Source organism: Bacillus rossius, chromosome 7, assembly GCF_032445375.1.
Source record: "Bacillus rossius redtenbacheri isolate Brsri chromosome 7, Brsri_v3, whole genome shotgun sequence".
Lineage (NCBI taxonomy): Eukaryota > Metazoa > Arthropoda > Insecta > Phasmatodea > Bacillidae > Bacillus > Bacillus rossius.
In genome coordinates this window covers 53,585,577-53,608,348 of record NC_086335.1, presented here as the reverse complement: position 1 = coordinate 53,608,348, position 22,772 = coordinate 53,585,577, and the positions used below count along the sequence as shown (strand labels likewise).

General features: G+C 36.7%; 1 protein-coding gene across 2 annotated transcripts in view; it reads left to right on the top strand.

Annotated features, from left to right (window-relative positions):
- The first annotated feature begins 3,592 nt into the window (after positions 1-3,592).
- LOC134534032 (mitotic spindle assembly checkpoint protein MAD1) overlaps positions 3,593-22,772 on the top strand; it is a 39,872-nt gene continuing 20,692 nt past the window's right edge. Inside the window, exons 1-7 of one of the 2 annotated variants that reach the window (XM_063371978.1) lie at positions 3,593-4,013; positions 6,552-6,733; positions 12,831-12,998; positions 14,274-14,480; positions 15,251-15,381; positions 19,521-19,817; positions 22,608-22,752. In XM_063371978.1, coding sequence (XP_063228048.1) covers positions 3,740-4,013; positions 6,552-6,733; positions 12,831-12,998; positions 14,274-14,480; positions 15,251-15,381; positions 19,521-19,817; positions 22,608-22,752 — 1,404 coding nt within the window. In that variant the 5' untranslated portion in view covers positions 3,593-3,739. The remainder of the gene's footprint in view (positions 4,014-6,551; positions 6,734-12,830; positions 12,999-14,273; positions 14,481-15,250; positions 15,382-19,520; positions 19,818-22,607; positions 22,753-22,772) is intronic. The other variant, XM_063371979.1, reaches the window with a different exon arrangement.

The window sequence follows — 22,772 nt, the reverse complement described above, 5'->3', positions numbered from 1 at the left end:
TGGTCGGATATTGCCCATTAACGAATTAGACCACGATTTTACACTACTAGATTGTATGTATCAGTTTTGACGGGATTTGTGAAAAATTGCGACAGTTATTGTGTCCACAAAAAAAAGTGATACATACATAGATAGATACATACAAAAAATAGACATTAAAATCGATTCTACTTATTTCATTTTATTATAATTAAATTATATTTGGTATGTTGTCTTCCTGCACCCATGGAATTACCCATTCTTCTCGCCATATTCAGTGGTTCCAAAAGTTGTGGCATCATTTGCGCACCATACAGAAACTTGGCAGATGTCTCCAAATATATGTTAACTGTCTAATCTGCCCAGAGCCAACTCTGACAGAACAGTCTTCACGTGTTGAGGCAGGTACTTGGACAGTTCGGTTCGTGTGACCCACTGGAAATGCATCCACGACTAGAATAATTATATAGCTGGTAGTCAGAAGACACAGATAGCTCACTCACATGTTTGAGCCTGTGAGCATGCTCCTATTTTGCATGGTATACCAACACTCATATCTCCATCAATGAAATGAACATTGAAGTGATGTTGACACTGGAAAAATGACAAGTAAGTAGTTGAATCGTTGGAATGTTGCAGCCAAGTATGCACTGAAAAATACAGGTAGAATAAATATAACAATGAGTATCATTGTAAATCTGGCACAAAAAGCTTTAGTCAGAATAAAGGCAGTCGATGTACAGACATATTCGACACTTAAAATATAACCCAGAGTAAGATGGTTCTGAATGCAGTTGCCCTGCCAGCATTCCAAGTGGTCTGAGGCTAGGAAGTTACAAGAGGGGATATTAAGTCCTCCGCTTGAACGTGTCGAGTCGTCATGCATAGACCTAGGTGGAAAAGCTTTAAACAATAACTTACACTATTGACGCTGTGAAGAAGGTTACTGCAAACATTTATAATGGGACATCATCCCTCCCCGACAATGGTCCAACCTTGTCTGAAGTCGTTATTCCAGAGATATCACTTCCAGACGGATGTCCAGAAGGATGTCACACAATCAACTACTTTTAAAAATATCACCAGAATGTATTAACATTAATTGGAGAAGAATAACATTACAATTGGTATGTTTTACGCAATCCATTTTTCATTTATATATATATATATAGTTTCATAAATGATAAATTACACAAGGACGGCGGCTGGTGGTGGGGTTGTTGTTGCCAGTGGGCGCGCTCCGATACTGCGATACTGGGTAGACAGTATGGTCAGGCTTGGGACCAGGGCATTGATTAATGGCCAAGAAAATAAACCTGAGTTGTTGCCCTGTACAAGGAGATAGGTTAAAATGAATCTCGTTTATGCAAGATTTCATATCAAGAAGCTAAACACAAATTAAATTATCTTCCGAGTTAGTTTTTCTTTCTATTAAGCCAAAAAAATATTTGTTTTAAAATAAGTTTTAAAAAATGTAATTTTAAATTGTGTTTGATGCATTTGTATCTCTATATCTTTTTTTTAATGTAATGGTTTACACACGATGCAAAACTAGATATAATGTCAGATAATGAGAGATGAGAAGAAATATTAATTTATATGCTTATTTATTTTGTTATTATTAGTAGGTATATTTTTATACAAAATCGTATGGCCAAAATCAGTATACAAACTAGTGTGCACACAAAGAAAGATAAAATGAATGCAATAAGTTAATCTCAATAAAGTTGGGAAAAAAATTAAAATTGTGTGTACAGTACACAAATCAGATTACACATACTAAACATTTGGTGTGTTGTGTACTGTTTACACAAGTTAAATGCGTTAATTTAACGTGTTTGATGGAATCATTTTGCCAAATATTTTCTTTAAATACATACAGAATAATTTTTTCGCGTTTCTAATGTTCAAATAGGATATTTTTCAGTTTCTTAAAAAAATCCGCACGCAAAGTTAAAAAGCCTCTAATTAAAATTGTATTTGTCTAAAGAAAAGAAGGTATTAACACTTAAAATCATTTAAATCTGACGTCGTACCGACCATGGCCTTTAAGCCCGTGCTCCGCACCGCCAGTACCGTATCCCATTTTCGGAGCGCGCCCCTTGCCCAGCCGGATAGAGTCAGGCGAGCGCCCCGGGCGTGACCCCAATAGACAACAAACCTCATTAACAGTCACCGCGGCCACTGGCCTTAATTAAAATGCCCGTGACTATGATCAAGTCAGAATAGGAGAAATCCCTCTAAAACAATTCACAGTGGGACAATATGTTAGTAAATTTACAGTCGCCAACTTGATGTTACAATTTAAATAATTAAATACATTAAATCATTGTTAAGCCTTAAGCACCCAATTACCAGGTGCTACATTTTAATTGGGCACCTGGAACATGTTTTAACTGGTCATAGATTAAATTAAATTAATATAAGTTTTTTGACGCCGACTCACAAAGAAGAGAAAGTTTCTCTTCCTTGCGAGGCGGCCATGTCCGGCAGTCTCGAACCACTCCGCGCCGGGAACAGACGTGTGTCCGTGGGCAGCATCCAAGTTTTCTTTCTGTGATTATTTTATTCTGTACTAAATATTTAAATTTAAACCTCTTATTAATTCATAGCTGCCCACGTCGACTCGGCGCGTATTTTACGGAACCGGGCCTATCCCAACCGTCTTCATCGTGATACCGCGCTGCAGATCGTATCACTCACGTAAGTGTTTCGCCGAATTTAGGAGCCCGCTCATAGAGCCCCCTCTGCACCCGTTAATGTTCGGCGCTGGCCGTCTCCAGCGAGCATCGACTCGCGTCCCGCGAGACTGCCGCGGTAACCATTAGTGTCGCGTAGTGTTATGTTTTTTCTGTGTTAATTGTGTAACGGCTAGACGTCGCCAAGTGTTGGTGAGAGTGTTTTGTAGCGGGACTAGATTAAAGATAATTCTCACCAACTCATGTACACTAATTTTCCGGAGTCTCCCGTCCTCCATACGGCCGAGCGGCCTTCACAGTCAAGGGAGAACCATTCAGGGTAGATTCAAGCCGTGTACCTGGCGGGGCACGCGGGGGCAGAGTACCCACGACCCAACACCAACGGCCTAGCAGCCCGCTAGCCTGGCGCCCCTCCGGACAACAAGAGCACCGCGACGCCCGTAGCGCCCGTCAGGTACCCCCCGGGCCTTTCACATAGGTCGGGTGACGGCAAATCCAATAATGATTCTTTAGTTTCTATCTCTCCTCATTTAAAGTTATATTTTAAAACCACAACATTTTATACTTTGAAGCCTAATCTAAGATGTACATCAAGTTCTGTCCCCGCTCGAACACGCCCGAATATTCACCTTCGGCCAACCTCGGGATTTGTTTTATTTTTGTGTAGGAAAAATTAATTCAAATATTAAAAGTGTTCGGTTAGGTTAGCTACATTAAAACACTTTAAAACACTATGGACGGTTAGTTAAGTTAGTATAACTACATTAAAATAAACAGGAAATATATATAAATAAACCCGAGGTTGGCCGAAGGTTAATATTCCGCCGTGTTCGGGCAGGGACAGAACTTGATGTACATTTTAGGTTTCACTACTTTGAACTTTTTCAAAACTTATTGCTCTACTCTCTATGACCATTTGATGTTTTGATACAAAATTGTTTTGAGCTTGGCTACCGGCGGGCGCGTAGAACATAGCAGAACGTAGGGAAAGGTTAGACTTTGATGTTTGAAGACGTAGGTTGAAGTGAGCTTAAGAATTTTTCTCTTTAATTATTAGTTTAATGATGAGTAGCGATAGTGATCAGACCGTTTTGGGCTCATTGCTGAAAGAATTCAGATCAGGTACCCAGTCTACAAATCTGCAAAGGCGTCCCTCTTTGTATGTTACCCCAACAATTACTCAGGGGAATCAATCTGTTAATAAACGTAGTTACTTAGATATAAGTGCACCCCAGTCTGTTTCTACGTCTAAAAGAGCAAGAGATGAAGATGAAGATGAAGATATAGCGTCCAATTCAATGACACCAACCAAGTCGAAGTATGACAGCAGTCAGTGTAAGTATTTCCACATGTTAAAATAATTTAACGTTTGTATTCGTTACGTTTATGAACTTTTCAAACAGAATAAATTTTTGAAAATTAATTATTTCTTAGGACACTACTATGGGTAATTCTGAAGGAGAAACACTTTACCATAAAAATATATATTAAAACTTCCAAAATGATTAATTTTAATTCCTTACAGTAATGTACCTTTTGAAAGAGTGATTTCATTAGCGTAGTTACATTAAAAATAGTGTAAAATGGTGAGATGTTTAGGTTAAGTTATAATATCCAGGATGGTTGGTTAGGTTAGTAGACTTCTTATAGTCTGGCATCCAATGGTTCGGAGTACTTGATGGTCCGGCGCCAACAAATAATGATGGCTAAAGGGTAACTTTTCCATATAACCTATCAAAGTTTATCCCTTATCCTGATGGCATGATTGTTTATAGATCAGTCCTGTGGTACATGATGTTGCTTGTTAAATTTAGTACGTCAAATGATCCTGGACATTACAAAAACTCAAATATCACTATAAGTTACAAACAAATTATGTGAAGTCTTGTGAAAATGCTATCAATGATCATAATTAATTGTTATATCACAAGTTTTTGTTATGCCCAGGATTTTTAGACATACTAAATTAAAACAGTACGTAAGCATCCTGTACCACAGGATCAATTTATACAGGATCATGCCATCAGAATAAAGTGTTAAATGTGAATATGTGATATGGAACTTTACGACTAAAGTTTTAAGACACTTTTGCAAATGGTAGTCACTTTTCGGTCACTTTTAAAAACTTTAAAGTTAATTTTTCACTAATTTAAAGGAAGTAAACTATGTTGAGAACTTTACTACAAATAACTAAAACATTTAAAAACAATTAAAAAAAAATACACTTTTTTACTTTAAGGCAATCAAAATTACTCTTGTATATATTAAATTTACATTTAAAAAATGGCTGTAATTTCACCATTTAATTGATTTAATATCTCAAAACATAAACCATTATTGTCCACATTTCAATTTTTTACACTGTCCCAATAAATTAATACAATATAAAGATACACAACTGTGCTTTTTCACTCCTACTTGTACCACAACTACTACTTTCGTTCCAAAATGCACACTATTATTTGTATTTATTTTCACAACTCTATTCAACCTCTTACTATTATTTTCCTTTGATTTTCCATTCAAGTTTGTTATCATTGGCCAACTTTAATGACTTCAAAGATTTCTCCAACTTTCATGCCACCCAATAAAATCATTTGTAATGCACAGTATCATGTTGTAACTTGAGTTGTTTACCAATGATACGATACCCTAACAATATGAATGACGTCACTAACATAGTGGCGCTGATGTCATTACTGCCCCTACATTCTTAGGGGACAAGCGCGGGAATATGGGGGTTTTGGTCGGGAAGCATTCACATGCTTGTTTTACACAAAATATGTTTCTTTATAAAACTAACTTTTGGGTACCTATCATTTTATATACTACAGCCATACACATACTAATACAGAACCAAAGTATTGTATTATACGCTACAATCCCGTCTGGTATAACATATTTTGCGATACCAATTTTTATTATTTAATTTTTCATTTTTAAATAATGTTTTAACGTCCTGAGAATTATATAATAGCCCTTATTCTAGTATAGAACACTATCCCGTTCATAGAGTATCTACAGTATTATAATCCTACCTGGTTTAGTATATTTTGCGATACATTTTAATTAATGTTATTGTTTTATTTTTTTTATTTTTACTATTATTTAAACTTGTTAGGTATTGTAAAGTATACTTAAGCTCTACCTATTCTACTGAAAATATATTCAGTGCCTTGATGTAATTTCCACAATAAACGTATGTAGGTACCTATATTGTGCTACAATCACATATCTTCCCCGTCCAAAATGCCCAATTCCCAAACTTGTACTGTAAATACGTACAACTCTGACAACCATCTACAAACTGACAAAGTATTAAATGACCCAAAATTGTAAGATTTGTAGTTTGTGCAATTTTAAACACTCTAGAATTGTTTACTAGAATCATGAAATCGTTTGCCAAATTAAAATTTAAAGCATGAAATACAGTTACAAGAAAAAATCCAGTGAAACTATTATTTCATGAATTCTGATATATCATATTACTACAACCATTTTTTTTAAATGCTACATTTTCAATCAGACAAAAAATTTATAATGTTCAATTATGCAATATAGTACAATATGATAATAAATCTAACATATAGTAAAAATATTTCAGGTAAAAAAACTAATTGTGATTATAATCGAAGGCAAATATATATATATTTGTTTGATTCACATAAAAAAATATTGAAATTAATGAAAATGAAATTACGTTGTGGAAATTTTTTTTATCATTTTGATATTTCAAGTTGTTTAAATGCAATGTACTGTTGTGAAAATTGGTTATATGTTAGGTTAGCTACACTACTGTTTGCAGGATGATTACCAAAACCACACAAGCATGTAGAGACTCGTGAGTTGGCGCAGGTGCCTGATGGCGAGCAGTGGTTCCAGGGTCGCCGTGGGAGGTGCGCCGGCTCCGCGGCGACCTCGTGGTCGCCCGGGCGGAGGTGGCGGCCCTGGAGCGCCAGATGAAGAGCCTGCACAGCCTGCGCGAGGTGGCGGAGGTTGCCTTCAAGAAGGAGAAGGACATCCTGTACGAGCAGCTGGAGTCGGAGCGCGAGAAGGTCTGTTTCTACCGGGCCTGGTGACACCCTCCCTAGTACATACGTACAGCTTTTTAAGACTGCAGACATTACCGTTGCATTACTTGTAAGGATTTCCTATGAATTCTATTAACGATATACCTACCTAAGATAGGTACTTGTCCGGTTAGGATAAACCAAACTTTAATAATAAATAAAAAAATCTGGAAATTAACCGAGCCCCGAGAATTATGCTCCCCTCCCCCCTGGCTCATACCTCTTGACAGTCCAATTTCCTACTTGTGTGTCTAGGGATTATTTTGTCGCAGTTAAACATTTTATTAAGTAACTGCGTACTTAAGTTTTTTTTCTCATAAAGAAACATATGGAAAATTTTTTTCTGGTCTCTAACATCAAAACTTATAAGAATGCACTCTGTAATTTGTGATACTATACCAAAAATATCTGTTGACTAACTCGTGTGTGAATTTCTTTGTTGATTGGTAACCAATAGCATGTCATGAAATTAATGTTAATTGCCAAAGGATGTGGGATGAAATACTAAAAAATAATGTTGTTCCCTAATTAAATTAAACCTCAAACAAAAACAAAAATTTTGATCATAACAATTTTGTGCTGCAGGAAAGTAGTTTTATATTTGTGTGTGTACACTAATAGAGATGCACATCTTGTTGATGTGTAAACATATTAGCTCTTGGTATGAAAATGGAGAGGAAGTCGATGAACTGAAATCTGTCACAAAGCTGGCAGACCCATGTGATGAGTAGTAACATAAACCTGTATATAGTCACTTTTGTAAACATTAGAGTACATATCAAACGTATTGGTGTGTAAAATGTAACTTTATGATAGAGAAAACCACCCTGGAATATATTTGGCAAACTAAAATAGTCATGGTAAAAAATAATCACAAGTTTAAAAATACCTAAGAAACATGGCATTACAATGATTATAATACATATATTCTCCTTCTAAATTCCCAAGAGGCTTACAAGCTCAGTGGTAGAGAATGTGCTTGGTAACCTTAAGATGCAAGGTTCAAATCTCATCACTGTAATTTTTTTTGTACTTTTTTAATATATTAATAATAATGTTAAATAAGCTCAATGAGGTTAAGGTTTGTTTGTAGGAAGTATTTACTGAATGATTTGAGTTGTTTATACAAACATATACTTAAGCAATAAAATGTGTTTTAAAATGTTTTCCATGTTAATGTTTTAGTAATTCCGTAGAAGTATAACTTCTGTTGTGTGCGGAAGCTTTATAGGCTCAACTGTAGGGAATTTAAACAAGATGGACAGTATTTTAATAAAATTCCTTGTGAAAAATCAGGTCCAAAGCCAGTGTTCAGAATTTTTTCAAATGATTTTCATTTAAATTGGAGTCATTTCTAATGGTTTAAAATTTCTGATTGTTTCCTGCTGCTAATTGGTATCTGTGTTTGATGGTGGTAAGCAGTATTTACAATACAGGCAGTGAATCCTAGCGGTAGGCGCAGAAATTTGTGTGGTGATTTACATCCAGAAATGTTGGAATTTGAAAAGTGACTACAGTATTTCATTTATCAGTTTATTTATCACCATCAGCATTATTTTACTGAATTCTACGTTAAATTTTGTGTCCTAGTTTTGTGTTCTAAGTTAATTTGCTATATGAACTACATGAAAAATACATCAGTTTGCTTGTTAATGAGGTTAGATGTTTATACATCACTGGCAAGTACTAAAAGACTCTTATTTTTTATACATTGTACTACAATACTACACAAGTTACCCATGTATGTTATATTGCCACCTAGATAGACTATGACAAATAAAAGAAAAAAACCATGTGCCAGAAAAGGAATAAATTTCAGTTGCCAGTCTTTTATTATTACTATTATGTTTGACTAAAAGAGTTAACATTTTTTCTTCAAAATCTGTGACATATTTTCAGTTTAATACTAAATGCAATATATCCTAAGACCTTTGATGAACACATGGAGTCAAGTGGGCAACATTTTATTAAAATTAGCATCAGTGTCCTGTTAAATTTGTTGTTGAAATTGGTGGCTGCTTTTTGCTATGCTTATGTCAGAATTAGGTGGTTGTAAGGCGCCCGTTGAAAAATGATAAATACAATGAGCACTTTAATATTTACAAAGTTTTTATTAAAAAGCATCATGCAAATGAAAATTATTTCTGATATAAATTTGAAAATATGAAATATTATTTGACAAAAAAATTACATATATGTAAAGTGCATCTGTGCTATTTACCGATAATTTTAGCAACAAGAAATTAATTGACCACCAAAAAAAAAAAAGAATATAAAATAAAAATTCAAAAAGATGTAACTAAAAAAAGCAAATCTGCCAAAAAAAAACTTTTGGGCATTCAAACACACACACACACATGTATATTTATTTATTTATTTATTTAAATTTTTTGTTACATGCGCACCAACAGTCCAGGGACTTTAGTGGTGGGCACGACATATACAAAATATACACAAATACATAAAGAAACAAGAAACAAAGGACAAGACATCCATACACACAGACAACACAAGGACAAATACAAATATAATACTTAAAATAATAATTAGTACAAAGTGGTAAGATAGTAAGCAGCAAGACATAAAATTTAATAGAGTACAATAATGTAAACGTGAAAGAGAAAAAATACTGACTATAATTAGTATGAGGATATAAATTACATTAAATACTTTAACATAGCTCTGTACACAATTAATTTGACTTGGTGTTGTGTCTATTATAGTTTTTAACGAGTCTATAAATAAGATCATTCTTGTTATAAATAGTACATAAACTAGAAAAGAGGCGAGAATTGAATTGGGGGATTCTCAATCCGGTGTTCTCAAGAATATAGCTACATTTAATTTTATAGTTATAAATGTTATGTACAAAAATATAGTCCAAATGGGCTCTACGGTCTGCTAGAGTAATAAGTTTGGGATGCGGAAAACCTCTATGAATTATTAGTTGAGACAATTTGTTTTGTAAATTTTCTAGTTTCTCAATATCAGTCGACCCAATGTCATTCCAGATAGTTGAACAGTATTCTAATTTAGATCGAATTAATGCCAAGTAAAGAGAAATAATTGAATCAGAATTGGTAGCATAATGAGTGATATATTTTATAATAGCAAATGTTCTTTTTGAAATGGAGTTTAAGTAGTCGATTTGTTTATGAAAAAATAATTTTGAATCTAGAAAGACACCAAGGTCTTTTATAATGAAAGTTTTTGAGATTGGGTTACTATTCAGAATGTAATTATAAACTATAGGGTTATATTTCCTAGTAAAGGATATTACCTTAGTTTTACTATCGTTAAGATTGACCAAGTTTAGAAGACACCAATTATTGATTTCATTAATGTCCCTTTGTAGAAGAGCGCAATCATTGACTGTCGATATTATTTTAGAGATTTTCAGATCGTCAGCAAAGAGTACACCAGTTGAGTAATTAAGGACCATGGTAATGTCATTTATAAATATATTGAAGAGGAGAGGTGAGAGAGTGGCACCTTGTGGTACTCCAGAACTAGCATGGTGTAAAGAGGATTTATGGTTATTGACAGATACAAAGAAATATCTATTATTGAGATAGCTAGAAAACCAGTTCAAGTAGTTAGTACAAAAACCAAAGTCTGATAGTTTTTTTAAAAGTAGCGAATGGTTTACTGTATCGAATGCTTTGGCTAGATCAAAATAACAGGCATCTGCCTGACCTCTGTTAGTAACTACATTATGGATTGGGTTAAGAAAAGTAATTAGGTTAGTAGTGGTGGACATTCCAGATCTGAAACCGTGCTGAGTGGCTGATAATTTATTTTGAAGTTGAAAATTTAAAACTTTGTGTATAATTTTTTCAAATATTTTTGCGACACATAAAATACAATAATACCAATTTTTTTAAAAATAAGATTATAAACTTTAAAGATATAAGCATATTTTAAAAATAAAACCAAAATTTTTGAATGTGAATAAGTACCAAATTCAAAATATCATCAAAATGTTCCCAGTGACGCTAACTTGAATTTCCAAACTGGGAAAAATATTCCACCATTTTGGTTTTAGAACTAATATTTCTGAGCTATGAGCATTTTTATTAATTAGTAATTATAAGCATAGTTATTCATAAGGAGCCTAAGGAACCCAAAGAAAAATGATGAATATAACAAACACTTTAATTTAATAAGGTGTATTCCACTTATGTAGATATATTTCAAATGTTACTGTATTGTTACACTTCCATTTTCTATTTTAAACAAATCTCTATGGCGTAGGCTAATATTTGGCTTCATTATTAGCCTGTCTCCAGGGTATCTTCCATATCTCTTTGACGTTAGTGATAATTGTAACTACAGTATTTACTCGTGTATAGCGCGCCCTCGTGTATAGCGCGCACCACGATTTTTGCAACAAATTCCAAAGAAAAAAAAATTGTTTTTCCCGTAAATAAATTGTACTAACATTTTGTGGTACCTGTTAAGTAATTACGTATGAAACAAATGATAATTTAAATTGATGTGTGGTGATGCGTCAGGAAAATACTTAAACTCTGCTGTGTAGACGGAAGATAATGAAGCGCTGTATCGTCACAACTGGTACGTGGGCGGGAGGAAGGGAGAGGAAGGGAGGGAGGGAGGCAGGCAGGAATGTGACACGGACGACTAGATGACTCACCGGTAGCAGCTGCGACAAAGCGAAGGAAGTGGAAGGGGGGGACTGGTGTAAACATTCTCTCTCTCTCTCTCTCTCTTTTATTTTACTAGCTGCTTTGGCTTTCTGTAGAGGGGGAGGTCTAAAAATAAACAAGAGACCTGCGAGCTTGCGCGCGCACGTGTGTGTGTGTGTGTGTGTGTGTGTGTGTGAGAGAGAGAGACCAGGTTGTGTGCGTGTGTGTGTGTGTGTGAAAGAGAGGCCTTGTTGCTTGTGCGTATGTGTGGGGGGCTGGCCAGAAACGACACCCGTCACCGGCAGTAAACGACTCGCCGCATCTACTCACTTTTTTTTCCGTGTATAGCGCGCATCCTTATTTTTTTCCTTTACTTGAGGGGAAAAAAGGGCGCGCTATACACGAGTATATACGGTATTTATAGGATATATAGGATAGGCACATTAAATCTTAGATGTTATCAAATCATGGATAGTCATTAGATTATGCTGAGGTTGTGTTAACATTTATTTTTGATGGGATATAATGAAGAAACTTAAGCTTTATAGTTACAAAATTATTTATTAGTTAACTTTAATATAGCCAATGTTAATAAAATCTGGGTAGTAAAAATTATGGGTATCGTGAAACCTCATTACACAGTACTTCACTAAGAAAAATGTCTCATTTTATTGAAATGTATTGTTTAAAATCCCTGCGAGAGGTATTTCTTCAAGTAACAGCTCAGTAATGAAGTATTTTTCATTATTAAGTACAGTACACTCCCGATTATCCGCGAAATTAAGTGGCAGGGCCACCGCTGATAGTGAAAATCGAGGATAATCCGCAAAGAGCCGAAAATGGGAAATAAAAAAGGAAACATTAATTTCAACTTAAAAATCTAAAAATGTATGTACAGTAAACATTACAGTTAACAGTAAAAAAATTTTAATGATGCTAAAATTTTTGTATTTTACTGAATAATTATGCATGCCAGCCTACTGTGTGAGTTCCGAGAAGGCCTGTGGCGTTTTACTGTATACTGCACACAATACACTTGTCAGTAGAGTTAAAATTTGCTCACTTGTAATAAAATACAGATTTACATATTTGCTGTATTTTTTCTTAGCATGCGCTGATAATCAGCACCGCGGATCATCCGCCCGCGGATAATAGGGGGTTTACTGTAGTACCAAAACTATTAGGTTTTTTTTTAATTAGATATGTAGTAATGATCTTCTTGTACTATGAGCTTCTGTTCAGTTCACAATATGATGTAACAGCTCAGTAATTAAGTATTTTTCATTATTAAGTAGTACCAAAACTATCAGGTTTTTTTTTATTAGATATGTAGTAATGATCTTCGTGTACTATGAGCTTCTGTTCAGTTCACGATATGATGTTTGGCCCTGATGGCTTTGAGAGGTGGACGGTGCCGTGATTTGGTTGTGCGGCAGACGAGGGCCCTGAAGAAACACAACGACGAGCTGCGGCTGAGGGAGTCCGACAGCCGGAAGGACCTGGACGAGGTGAAGCAGGAGCTGAGCGCCGTGAGGACCAAGCTGGAGCTCCAGATACTGGAGTTCCGCAAGGAGAACACCAACCTCAAGGACAAGCTGATGGAGGTGGGCAGAAGGGAAGCTCTCGCCTGGCTCCCAGCAGGGGCGAGCCCGAGCGCTGTGCCGTCTCGATGTTATACGCTCCTCGTCCATCTCCGGCTACCTCGGTGCCGAGACAAGTCTCGAACCCTTTCGTAACACGTCGGACCTCCCGGCTAGCGACAGTCCCGACAGTCGCGGCGCGCGAGAATGTTCATGCGAAACTTTTAATGTTCGTTGCAGCAGGTGGGAATCCTTAAATCCGTTAGTTAAATGTTGATTATTACTATTTGGCTTACGATTAATATTTACTGTAGGACTTTGGACTTTTTCCTTTTTCGATAAAGTATAAAATAAAGTATAGAAAGACTTAAAAAAAAAACTGAGAAATTAACATAAAACGTAAAAAAAATCCTTTCACAAAATACAGAACTGTGGTAATCAATCTTTCTCTTACACTTAGGACTTCATTTGTTTCTTTCTTTTGTATTTAGTACAACTCTTATATAACACCCAGCACAAATTCATGAATACATTACCATAAAAATTTTTTTTAAAATATACACTCGCCCGTTCCCCTATTTCTTGTTATTATTCTTTTCATGCGATGGCCGCACAAATTTTATTTTCTTTCTGTGGGCATGTTTCAGATTTCACACATTGCCTGATATCTCTTACCATTGTCACGTACTATAGAATGAGTATTTTTTTACTCTAAATGGCTTCATGAAAATAACATAAGCTAATTCTTGAAAATGAAAAAAAAATATTAAAAAAAGTAAAACAACATTTTAATTAGGTTATCATCACCTAGAATATGTCCATTAAATAAAATCAGATATGTATAATCAAATATGTAATAGTGAAACATTTCAATTTAAAAAAAAAATTGGGAAGAGATTATACTGTGCTACAAACTTAATTAATTTGCTATGTTTTGTTAGTTATCACATCAAGTTAGCAAAATGCTTTTACTAGAAATATCCATACAACCCTCTAGTGACACAATTAATCAAGAATTCTAGTAGTACTTATAATGAATAAACAATTTATTAGCGATTATGTGATTGGATGAGGACGGAGCCTTAAGGGATTGCATAGGTTAGGGGAAACAGTAGTATTCTTAGAGAAAAAACCCCATTTCACTGCAATGTCCAACACATTTCCTATTTGTGAAAAATCCAGGTTTGGTCCCTTGGCTGGGATGCGAGTGATCTGACCATTCAACCACCATGACACCTCTAGGACTTAGCACTTAGTCGTTAGGGCCCCCAGAGCTTGACCGACACTTTCTTGGGGCAGGTGGAGCGGACATGCGACCAGAAGGTCAAGGAGGCCCGGTCCCAGTTCGCAGAGTCGGAAACTCAGCTGAGCTACGCCAAGAAGCAGGTGGAGACGCTCGCCAAACATGTGAAGGACAGAGATGCTGAGATTGGCAAACTGATTGAAGAGAACAGAGTGCTGGACCAAAATTACCGTGCCCTAGAAGGGGCCGACATCAGAGCCCAGGTTGGTCCGGCCTTATTAATACATGTAACTGCTACTCCGCACACCCAGCGGTACTTATGCTGCTGTTGCTTGAAGGGTGATAAGGAATAGCTATATGTATTTTTAAACTAAATAGACTATCTATAGCTTTTTTTTTAACCCTTGTAACCATACTTAAAAACTTTGAATGTTGATGTTCTGTATGTCATACCAAACTGTTACTACAGTAAAACCTCGCATAATAAACTCTGGTTCAATGAAATCCTCAGCACGACGAAGTACTTGGTAGGTCCTGCCAAAACACATATAAACTTATGTATTTGTGCATCTAAATAAATAAGTATTTTTTTCACTGTTTCACCAAAACAACACACTAATACGAAAGAAAAAAAATTCAAATCTTACTGTCTGATTGTCATAAGTTTACATTTCCTTCGTAAATATATTAAATTTCTGCAAATAAATACAGCCACCATCTTAAAACAAACCATAGAAAATATTTATTTACTAAATGAGGATCTAGGTTTAACACCAGTACTGTTATTTCGTACACACCAATAAGCTGAGACTTGTACTCTACTGTAGACAGAATATGGTGCGACTCATATTCGAGGCCTACCCTTACAGTGAAAAAGATATATTTTTATGACCCAAATTATAGCTGCAACCCATACGCAGGGGCTACTCTTTTGTGGGTAAATAATACGGTACTAACTTCGCCACTAGATTTACTCTTTTCATCTTGTTTTTCAACCTGCCGTAAGTATGTACGTGATGTGACAATTGCGTAGCGAATGGAGCGAGAGCTGCAGGAGATTAGGAGTGCCAAGGAGGAAGTTCTGTCGAAGCAGGAGAAACTGCGCAACTACGTCAGCATGGAGGAAGACAACAGGCTCCTGCGAGCCAAGAACAAGGAGCTTCAGTAAGTGCTACTTGTATTCTCTTGCTTTTTACAATTGGATCAAAAAATCTTCAGGGTAGCACAACAATTAAAGTGAAATCTTATTACAGTAGACATTAAAAATAAACCATAATTTTGTTACTCAATAATATACCTTATTTGCTCGCGTAAAGGCCCCGCCCGCGTATACGCCCCTCCCTCCTTGTTTTGTAAACATTTTTGAGAAAAAATTTAAAAACGTGTTTTTCTGGGTTTCTCTGAGGGCAGGGCAGCTTGGCATGCATAAACAGCAAGCCATGTATTGTGAGCGGTGGGAGGTGATTTTGTAAGCGGCAGTGATACAGAGACTGGTATTATACAGTAGAACCCCTGTCATACACTTTTCAACAGAGGGCACAAAAATGGTGTATGATGCGGGAAAGTGTATGAAAAGGGAATGGCAATAATAATTTTTTTTTTCAATCTAGCATACCAGCAAAATGTCAGATTAAACTTAAATACATATTGTGTAAATAATTGCATTATATTAATGAAAGATATGAATTCATCATGTATACATACATATAATAAAACCACCAGAAATGTAAAATACAGTCCATAATCAAGTAAAGCTGACATGAGACACAGTGGCCCTACAAAATGTTAAGTCCTTTCTTGGAGGGGGGGAAAAGTCACCAAGCCTAAATTAGAAATAAAAAAAATTAGACAATTGTAAAAAACAAAAAAACAGAAATTTTTGCTTATGTGTTTCCAATTACAAACAACTATGCAACAGAACAGTTTCCAATAAAATTTTAACTTGAGAAACGTAAATTATAAAACAATCCGATCGTAAGAAAACAATAACAAACGGGTATATTCAGTTCAAAGATTAATGAATGCACAAAATATGAGATCCGTGCCTTGGTAAAGCGCATGCACAATTTCATAATCATTGCTAGTTTGCGCAACTTGTCTCGCTTGGTGCTGGCCATAGACGCTACTAGCGAAGTGCACAGTCTTCATGATACTATCCATACCTATGGTGCTATAAAGTTATTTTCTTACGTTTGCAAAGGTAAACAATGAACGTTTTTCAAAATAAAAGCATTAAAACGTAGTTTATCAGGAGGAATATTACAAAAAAAAAATTGTGAATTTTAGGACTTTTCCGCTTCGTAAAAACGTATGAAACTGGAAATTAATGATTTTATAAGTGTATGTTCCGGGAAAGAAAACCATTGTAAATAAAGTACTTTCGGCGGGACCAAAATTAATCGGCGTATGACACGGGAAAATGTATGAAATGGGAACGTATCATCGAGGTTCTACGTTTGTCCACTCTCAGTAAGACTGTCGTGAGGCATGACAGACGTACACAGTTAGTCGTATCTCGAACGACATAAAGATAAAAGAAAGCTGGACTCGCGCGCTTGTGTTGATGTGCAGTGTTGTCGGAGAAGAAGAGAGGAAGGGAAGTGGGTGGAGCAGGTACCTACGTAGTCAGCAAGCGCTGCTGGTATTTCTAACACTCCTTTGTCTGGTTGGCTGGCTAGCTGGCAGGAGGGAAGTTAAGCCACGCCTCTGCCTCTCTCCCCTCCTGCTGCATCGCTGCCTCCCCCACCCTCTCTCATTAGAACAAAGACGCACAACTTGCCAGTCGTTCCGCCAGCTTTTTCATTTAACAAAATTTAATTGGCATTCAAAAAAGTTTTGGTGGTATTTCATTTTGCTTTTATTAAATGTTAGTTTTTCATACCTAAATAAAGAAAAATCTATTTTTTCCTCCAAATTCGCGTAGGTCCCCTCCCTGTTTTTGGAGTCGAAAATTTTGAAAAAAAAGGGAGGGCCTTTACGCGAGTAAATACGGTAAGTACTTCATACCAAACTGTTACTACAGTAAAACCTTGCATAACGAACTCTGGTTCAACAAAGACACAGCACAACGTTGTACTCGTTAGGTCCTGCTAAAACCCATATAAACTTATGTATTTGTACATCTAAATAAATAAGTATTTTTTCATTGTTCTACCAAAACAACACGCTAATACGAAAGAAAAAAAAATTCAAATCTTACTGTCTGATTGTCACAATTTTCCATTTCTTTCGTGTGTGTGTCTCTCTCTCTCTCTCTCTCTATATATATATATATATATATATATATATATATATATATATATATATATATATATATATATATATATATCTGTGTGTGTGTGTGTGTGTGTGTGTGTGTGCGCGCGCGCGCAATCCTACAAGAAACCGTAGAAAATATTTATATACTAAAATGCACTTTGAAACAAGTGAATTTTAACATTAATGTACCAAAGACCAAAAAAATAAAACACACTTTGATTAGTCAATCTTCGTATCTTTTTTCCAACTATTGTTCAGAAGATTTCTCACTTTACATCCACCCATGTTCATTGTTGAGATTGTGTGATATAAATTTTAATAGAACATCTAGTAAAAAAACATTAACAATAAGAGACTTTTAAACATGCAACAAGAATTCAGTTTTTTTATCACTTCTGTCTCGTTAAAAGGTAACTGAAAAATTGTGTGACCAATTCAAAACACTACATATTTGTCATTTCAAACTTGAAGACAAAATATTATTTTTATTCATTTCTTCACACCAAATATCATGGTCACATGCGCCAGAAGTAGAAGGGGGAAAAAGGAAAAAAGGCAACCATGGACTGCAACTTTACAAAACATGGATTCTCCATAGTGATGGCTATTACAAAAAAGTAAGCTTCATAGTTTCAATGGCGTGTAAATCTACAGTCACAATCGATCTAACACCATGTGACACAGTAGCAGCTTCCTTGCTTATGTACCTATGATGAAACAGGTGTTGCAACTCAAAACTATATTTAAAAAAAAAAAAGGCAAATAATAGTTTAAGATTCTAGATGAAATTAGCAGAAATCATGTTTATAATATTACTGAACCAAAATGCAATTTACCTGGCTGCATTATCAACAAAAACTATTAAAAAACTAAGGTTGAAATATGTAAAAAATAAATATTTGCTCATTTTAGCACTAATTTGGTAATAATATTAAAAAATGATTCACATATTTGGTGAAATGGTTGCTTATTTGCTTTGGATTTCATGACATTGTGTCGTTTGTGAAAAATGTTCTGGATCTACATGTACAGTAGTAGCAGGTTCTGTAAAATAAGGCGAATAGGAACGGAAATAAAAGATTGGTTGGTTAGCAGCATTATTAAAAACACATTTTTTTTTTATTTCATACTATAAATATTTTAACAAACATTTTCCATATAATTATTGTAGCCAACTTAACCTAACCAAACCTTTCTTTTTATATTATTTGTCTAATTTTCCAGAAGTTTTACATGATATGTAATGACAAAAAAATGTTAGTGTTAGTCAATTCTAATTATTGTTATTATTTTACTTGAGTATTTATATACACAAAATATTTTTTATTGGAGAGGAGAGGGGCAATAACTTGTACCAAGCCCAAATTTTATAAAATTTATTAATTATTTTGATAGCTTTATTTATGTTTCCTTAGATACTTAAAATTAATGTTTTAAAACTATTATTTCATCAAAAGTTTTATAAAGTATAAGGTTCAGTATTTGTAATTTTAAAAGGCCAATCTCGGACTTGTTTTGAAACTGCAGCCTTTCTTTGTACGGCAGACCCTCCCAAAAAGTCCTGTTGCTAGCTGGGGTTCTGTTGCCACCTGAACGTTGCGTGACGCAAGCACGCTCTTCCCTATGGAGGAGTGGGGTGAAAGATGCACACGCGCTCACCTAGTATACATCATCAGAAGTGTGTAATTTATTGACAGCGTGGCTATGCTGAAAGTTCGTACGAAATCTTAACGGTTCGTCGAACTTCACCTTTGCCACGAATTAAATGTTCGTCCATCGAGGTGTTTTGTCACAAACCAAAAGTCCTCCCCCGGGAAAATTTGGATTTTAAGGTCTAAAATACATAGTGCTATTTTAGCAGTTTCAGGTACTTATATTTAAATATTGTAATGGTAAAAAATTTTATTAATTTTAATATGAAATTTGTTTGAGTGATGAAATAAGAAATTAATTAAAGATTTGGTGCTAAGGGGGGCAGGGGGGGGGGTTTGAACCCCTACGCCTACGCCCCTGACGGGAAGCGATGTCTGTGCGCATGTGTGCAGCGGACTGCTGCACGGCAAGTTGCTGCTGGAGGAGCAGGTGAACAGCCTGCGCGACGAGCTGCAAGGCGTGGACGAGGCGGCGTGCGCGGCGGCCAGGCACGCGCAGGAGAACGCCCGTCTGCGCGCCGCACTGGACGCCTGCCGGGAGCTGGCGCTGGAGCCTGCGCAGGGGGGGTCGGGGTCGGGCCCGGAGGGGGGCAACTACGAGGCCGTCCCCGCGCTGCTGAGGCGGCGGCTCGAGGCGCTGTGGGACAAGCACAGGGCGGCCGTCGACGAGAAGCTGGAGACAGTTCAGAAGTGGGTGGACTGGTGTCGACGTCCGTGTGTCTATTCCTCTGCATTTACACTGGCAGGCACTTCAGTAGAAAGAATCACTTACAGTCAAACCTCTCTGAAACGACCCCTCACGGTTCCCAGGAAAGGAATAGGGTCGTAATAGATGTTTTCAGTTGATTTCAACCCCCCCCCCCCCCCCCCCTCTCCCTTTTTCCCAAACCGCTACTCGCTAAGAAACCAGCCGTACAATGGCAGGATGCTGTCACTCACAATGCTAGACGGCTTTGCTTCAAACCCACTTCAACCTTCATGACAAGTCCGTCGCCCTACAGGTCACCGTCTAAAGAAAATATGTCAATAGACAGTTTATTTTTACTGGTTAGTTTACATGTACGTTTTCTGCTTGCCATAGTTAAATACACTAGAACCCAGATGTCACGAACCCCGGATTTAACGAAGCAGTGATTTTATGAATACATTCTCGAGAACCGTCAAAACATTGGACATTTTGACCAAAATGTGAAATCCAGAAGAAGAAAAAATAAAAAATAAAAAACTAAATGAAAGATCATTAAAATATGTTAATTTTAACACACAGCGAATTTTTGTGTCGGCTTTAATACTTCCAATAATGTTCATGTAAGAATAACAAAAAAATAATGGGACATTTCCTTTAAAAATACGGCAGTAGTAGCTTGTGCATCGTAAGTGGGAGCGCGGGAATATCGTCTAGACAGGCTGGCGGCAGCACAGGCGGCGGATGCATGACGTCATACGGCTTACCTCTCCTTCCCTTGTCCAGACTTCAAGGTTCATCCCTCCCAGGCATACAAACCATAATGTCCCTCTCCCCCTCCTCCTTCAACGTCCTTTGGCATGTGAAACTGTCAACATCCTTCCTCCCCTTCACAAACTGTGTGCAACGAAAGCAAGGTTTGTATAGTCCATTTTTAGTAAAATGAAAAAATTTTAAGGGCTCTCGCGACAGTCATTTACCGTTAATTGTTTTAATACAATTTGTTTGTTAGTTACACAACATTATTTCTGCTGGAAAATCACTGAAACTTCAAAATTTCTTTAATGGAAAAATTTAGCAGGGCCGTAAAAGTATTAATTTTTGCCGCAAATGAACTATACTCGCCCTTCCTGCCGGACAACATTCTGAGCGCGTGGCGCATGGCAACTATAGCCGTGTGCCGTGCACAGCCACGAAAAACCTACGCGATTTCCAAATTACACTAGATATCCGACTGGAGTCTGTTTACGAAAAGCATTTAAGAATTTGTTAATGCCCAACTGGTTCTATTGAGATAAAATGGCTAAAAGGCATGTTTTCGAAGTTTTAGGTGTAAAAAACCCGTTACAAATTTCTTGAAAGTATCATAGGGAAATGCATTTACACCCTTATCTTTATTTTTGTGCCATATAATGTTACGGTTACCGCTCAAATTTCACAGTTATCTGACGGGAACGAGATGACTGCACGCCAGTTCAGAGCCTTGCACTTAGAGGTTTTACCGCGCTAGAACTACCATTGAGCGTCGCTCTTATCATCCCGCTTCACTAACACACACGCTGACCAGACGGCGCCCTAAAGCTGATTAGAGGAAGCATGTAGAAATGCAAGGCAGGAAATTTTTCCAGCTTATCAACCAGAACCCAGGCAAGTCTTGACTATCAAGCTTTTCACATTAAAATATATGAGACTTGCATTGTGTAATTTCGGTGTTATTTAGCGGTATTTCTTAAAAATCACTTTTTTCGCATTTTCCATATAAATTCGTGGAAAATTTCGCGATTCACCATATAATCGTGGCCCTAGTTATTGCTCGCGCGAGAGGCGAGACGTGGAATGTTAGAAGAAAGATAAATGCGGGGTAGACAGACGGCAGCCAGTGTGTTTCCTGTGCGGGGAATAAGTGGCGTAGCCTATTTTTATGCTGGGTGAAGCGACCTTTTTCTATCAACCCACGGGAAAAGATTATTGCTTGAGCTGTCAAAATAAACATCGCTGCGGCAGTTAAAACAAGTCGAGGCGGGTGTGCATCCAGTCGGTCGCTGTGTATTGTCAACCGATAGTAATCAAAATCAAGAGAAATCCAGCAGGTAGCTTTGCCTTAACTGCGTACTACACTAGACACTCGCAAAAAGCTAAACGTAAACACGTTGCCACAAAAACCTTTATCTGCGCCCTGCCGGCAAAGGGACGTGGAATGGGGGTTGTTAAGCGCTGACAGTGGTCGACAGGAAGCACTCGGCAAGAGAAACGCAGTAACACGCTACTCACCACAAGAAACTTATTTTCTGTCCGATTTTCGGCAATTTTTTCACGGTTCCTCGAAATTGGGTTGTAAAAGAGAGGTGGTCGCAATAAATGGGGTCGCAACAAAAAGGTTTTACTGTAATTTGTGTAAACCTATTTTACATCAAAATTATCTACAGTTCTTACAACTTACCATTCTAAAAATGGTACGATTCCTTATTCCATTGTTACAGCTTGTGAATTCCAGGTGGAATCAAAAAAATCGACATTCCCAACCCTCATTTAATTAACAGATTTACAAAGTTGTCCGATGTGAAAATTTTCTTTTAAAGACATTTTCAGTGTTGAATTTTTTTGATTTACTTTACTTTTAATATTTTCCTTAGAAACTTTTTAATCATTCGAATACTAAGAATTTGCTGGTATTTGAGGATTTAAATGACCCATCCCAAGTAAGTAAGTTTCCTGATTTGAGGAGTTTGCTAGAATTACAGTTTATGAGTGTTCTACTCCTAGTACCATCGAGTGGTGACGTCATGTATGTGCAGCTGGAGGGAGAGCGAGCGCAAGTTGGACAGACTGTCTGGAGAGCTGGAGAAGGCCACGAAGCAGGGGGAGAAACTCCAGGCCACCTACGACCAGCAAGCCACCCTGGTTCGCCGGCTCCAGAAGAAGTTGCTGCTCATATCCCGGGTGTGTATAGTTCTCTTTCG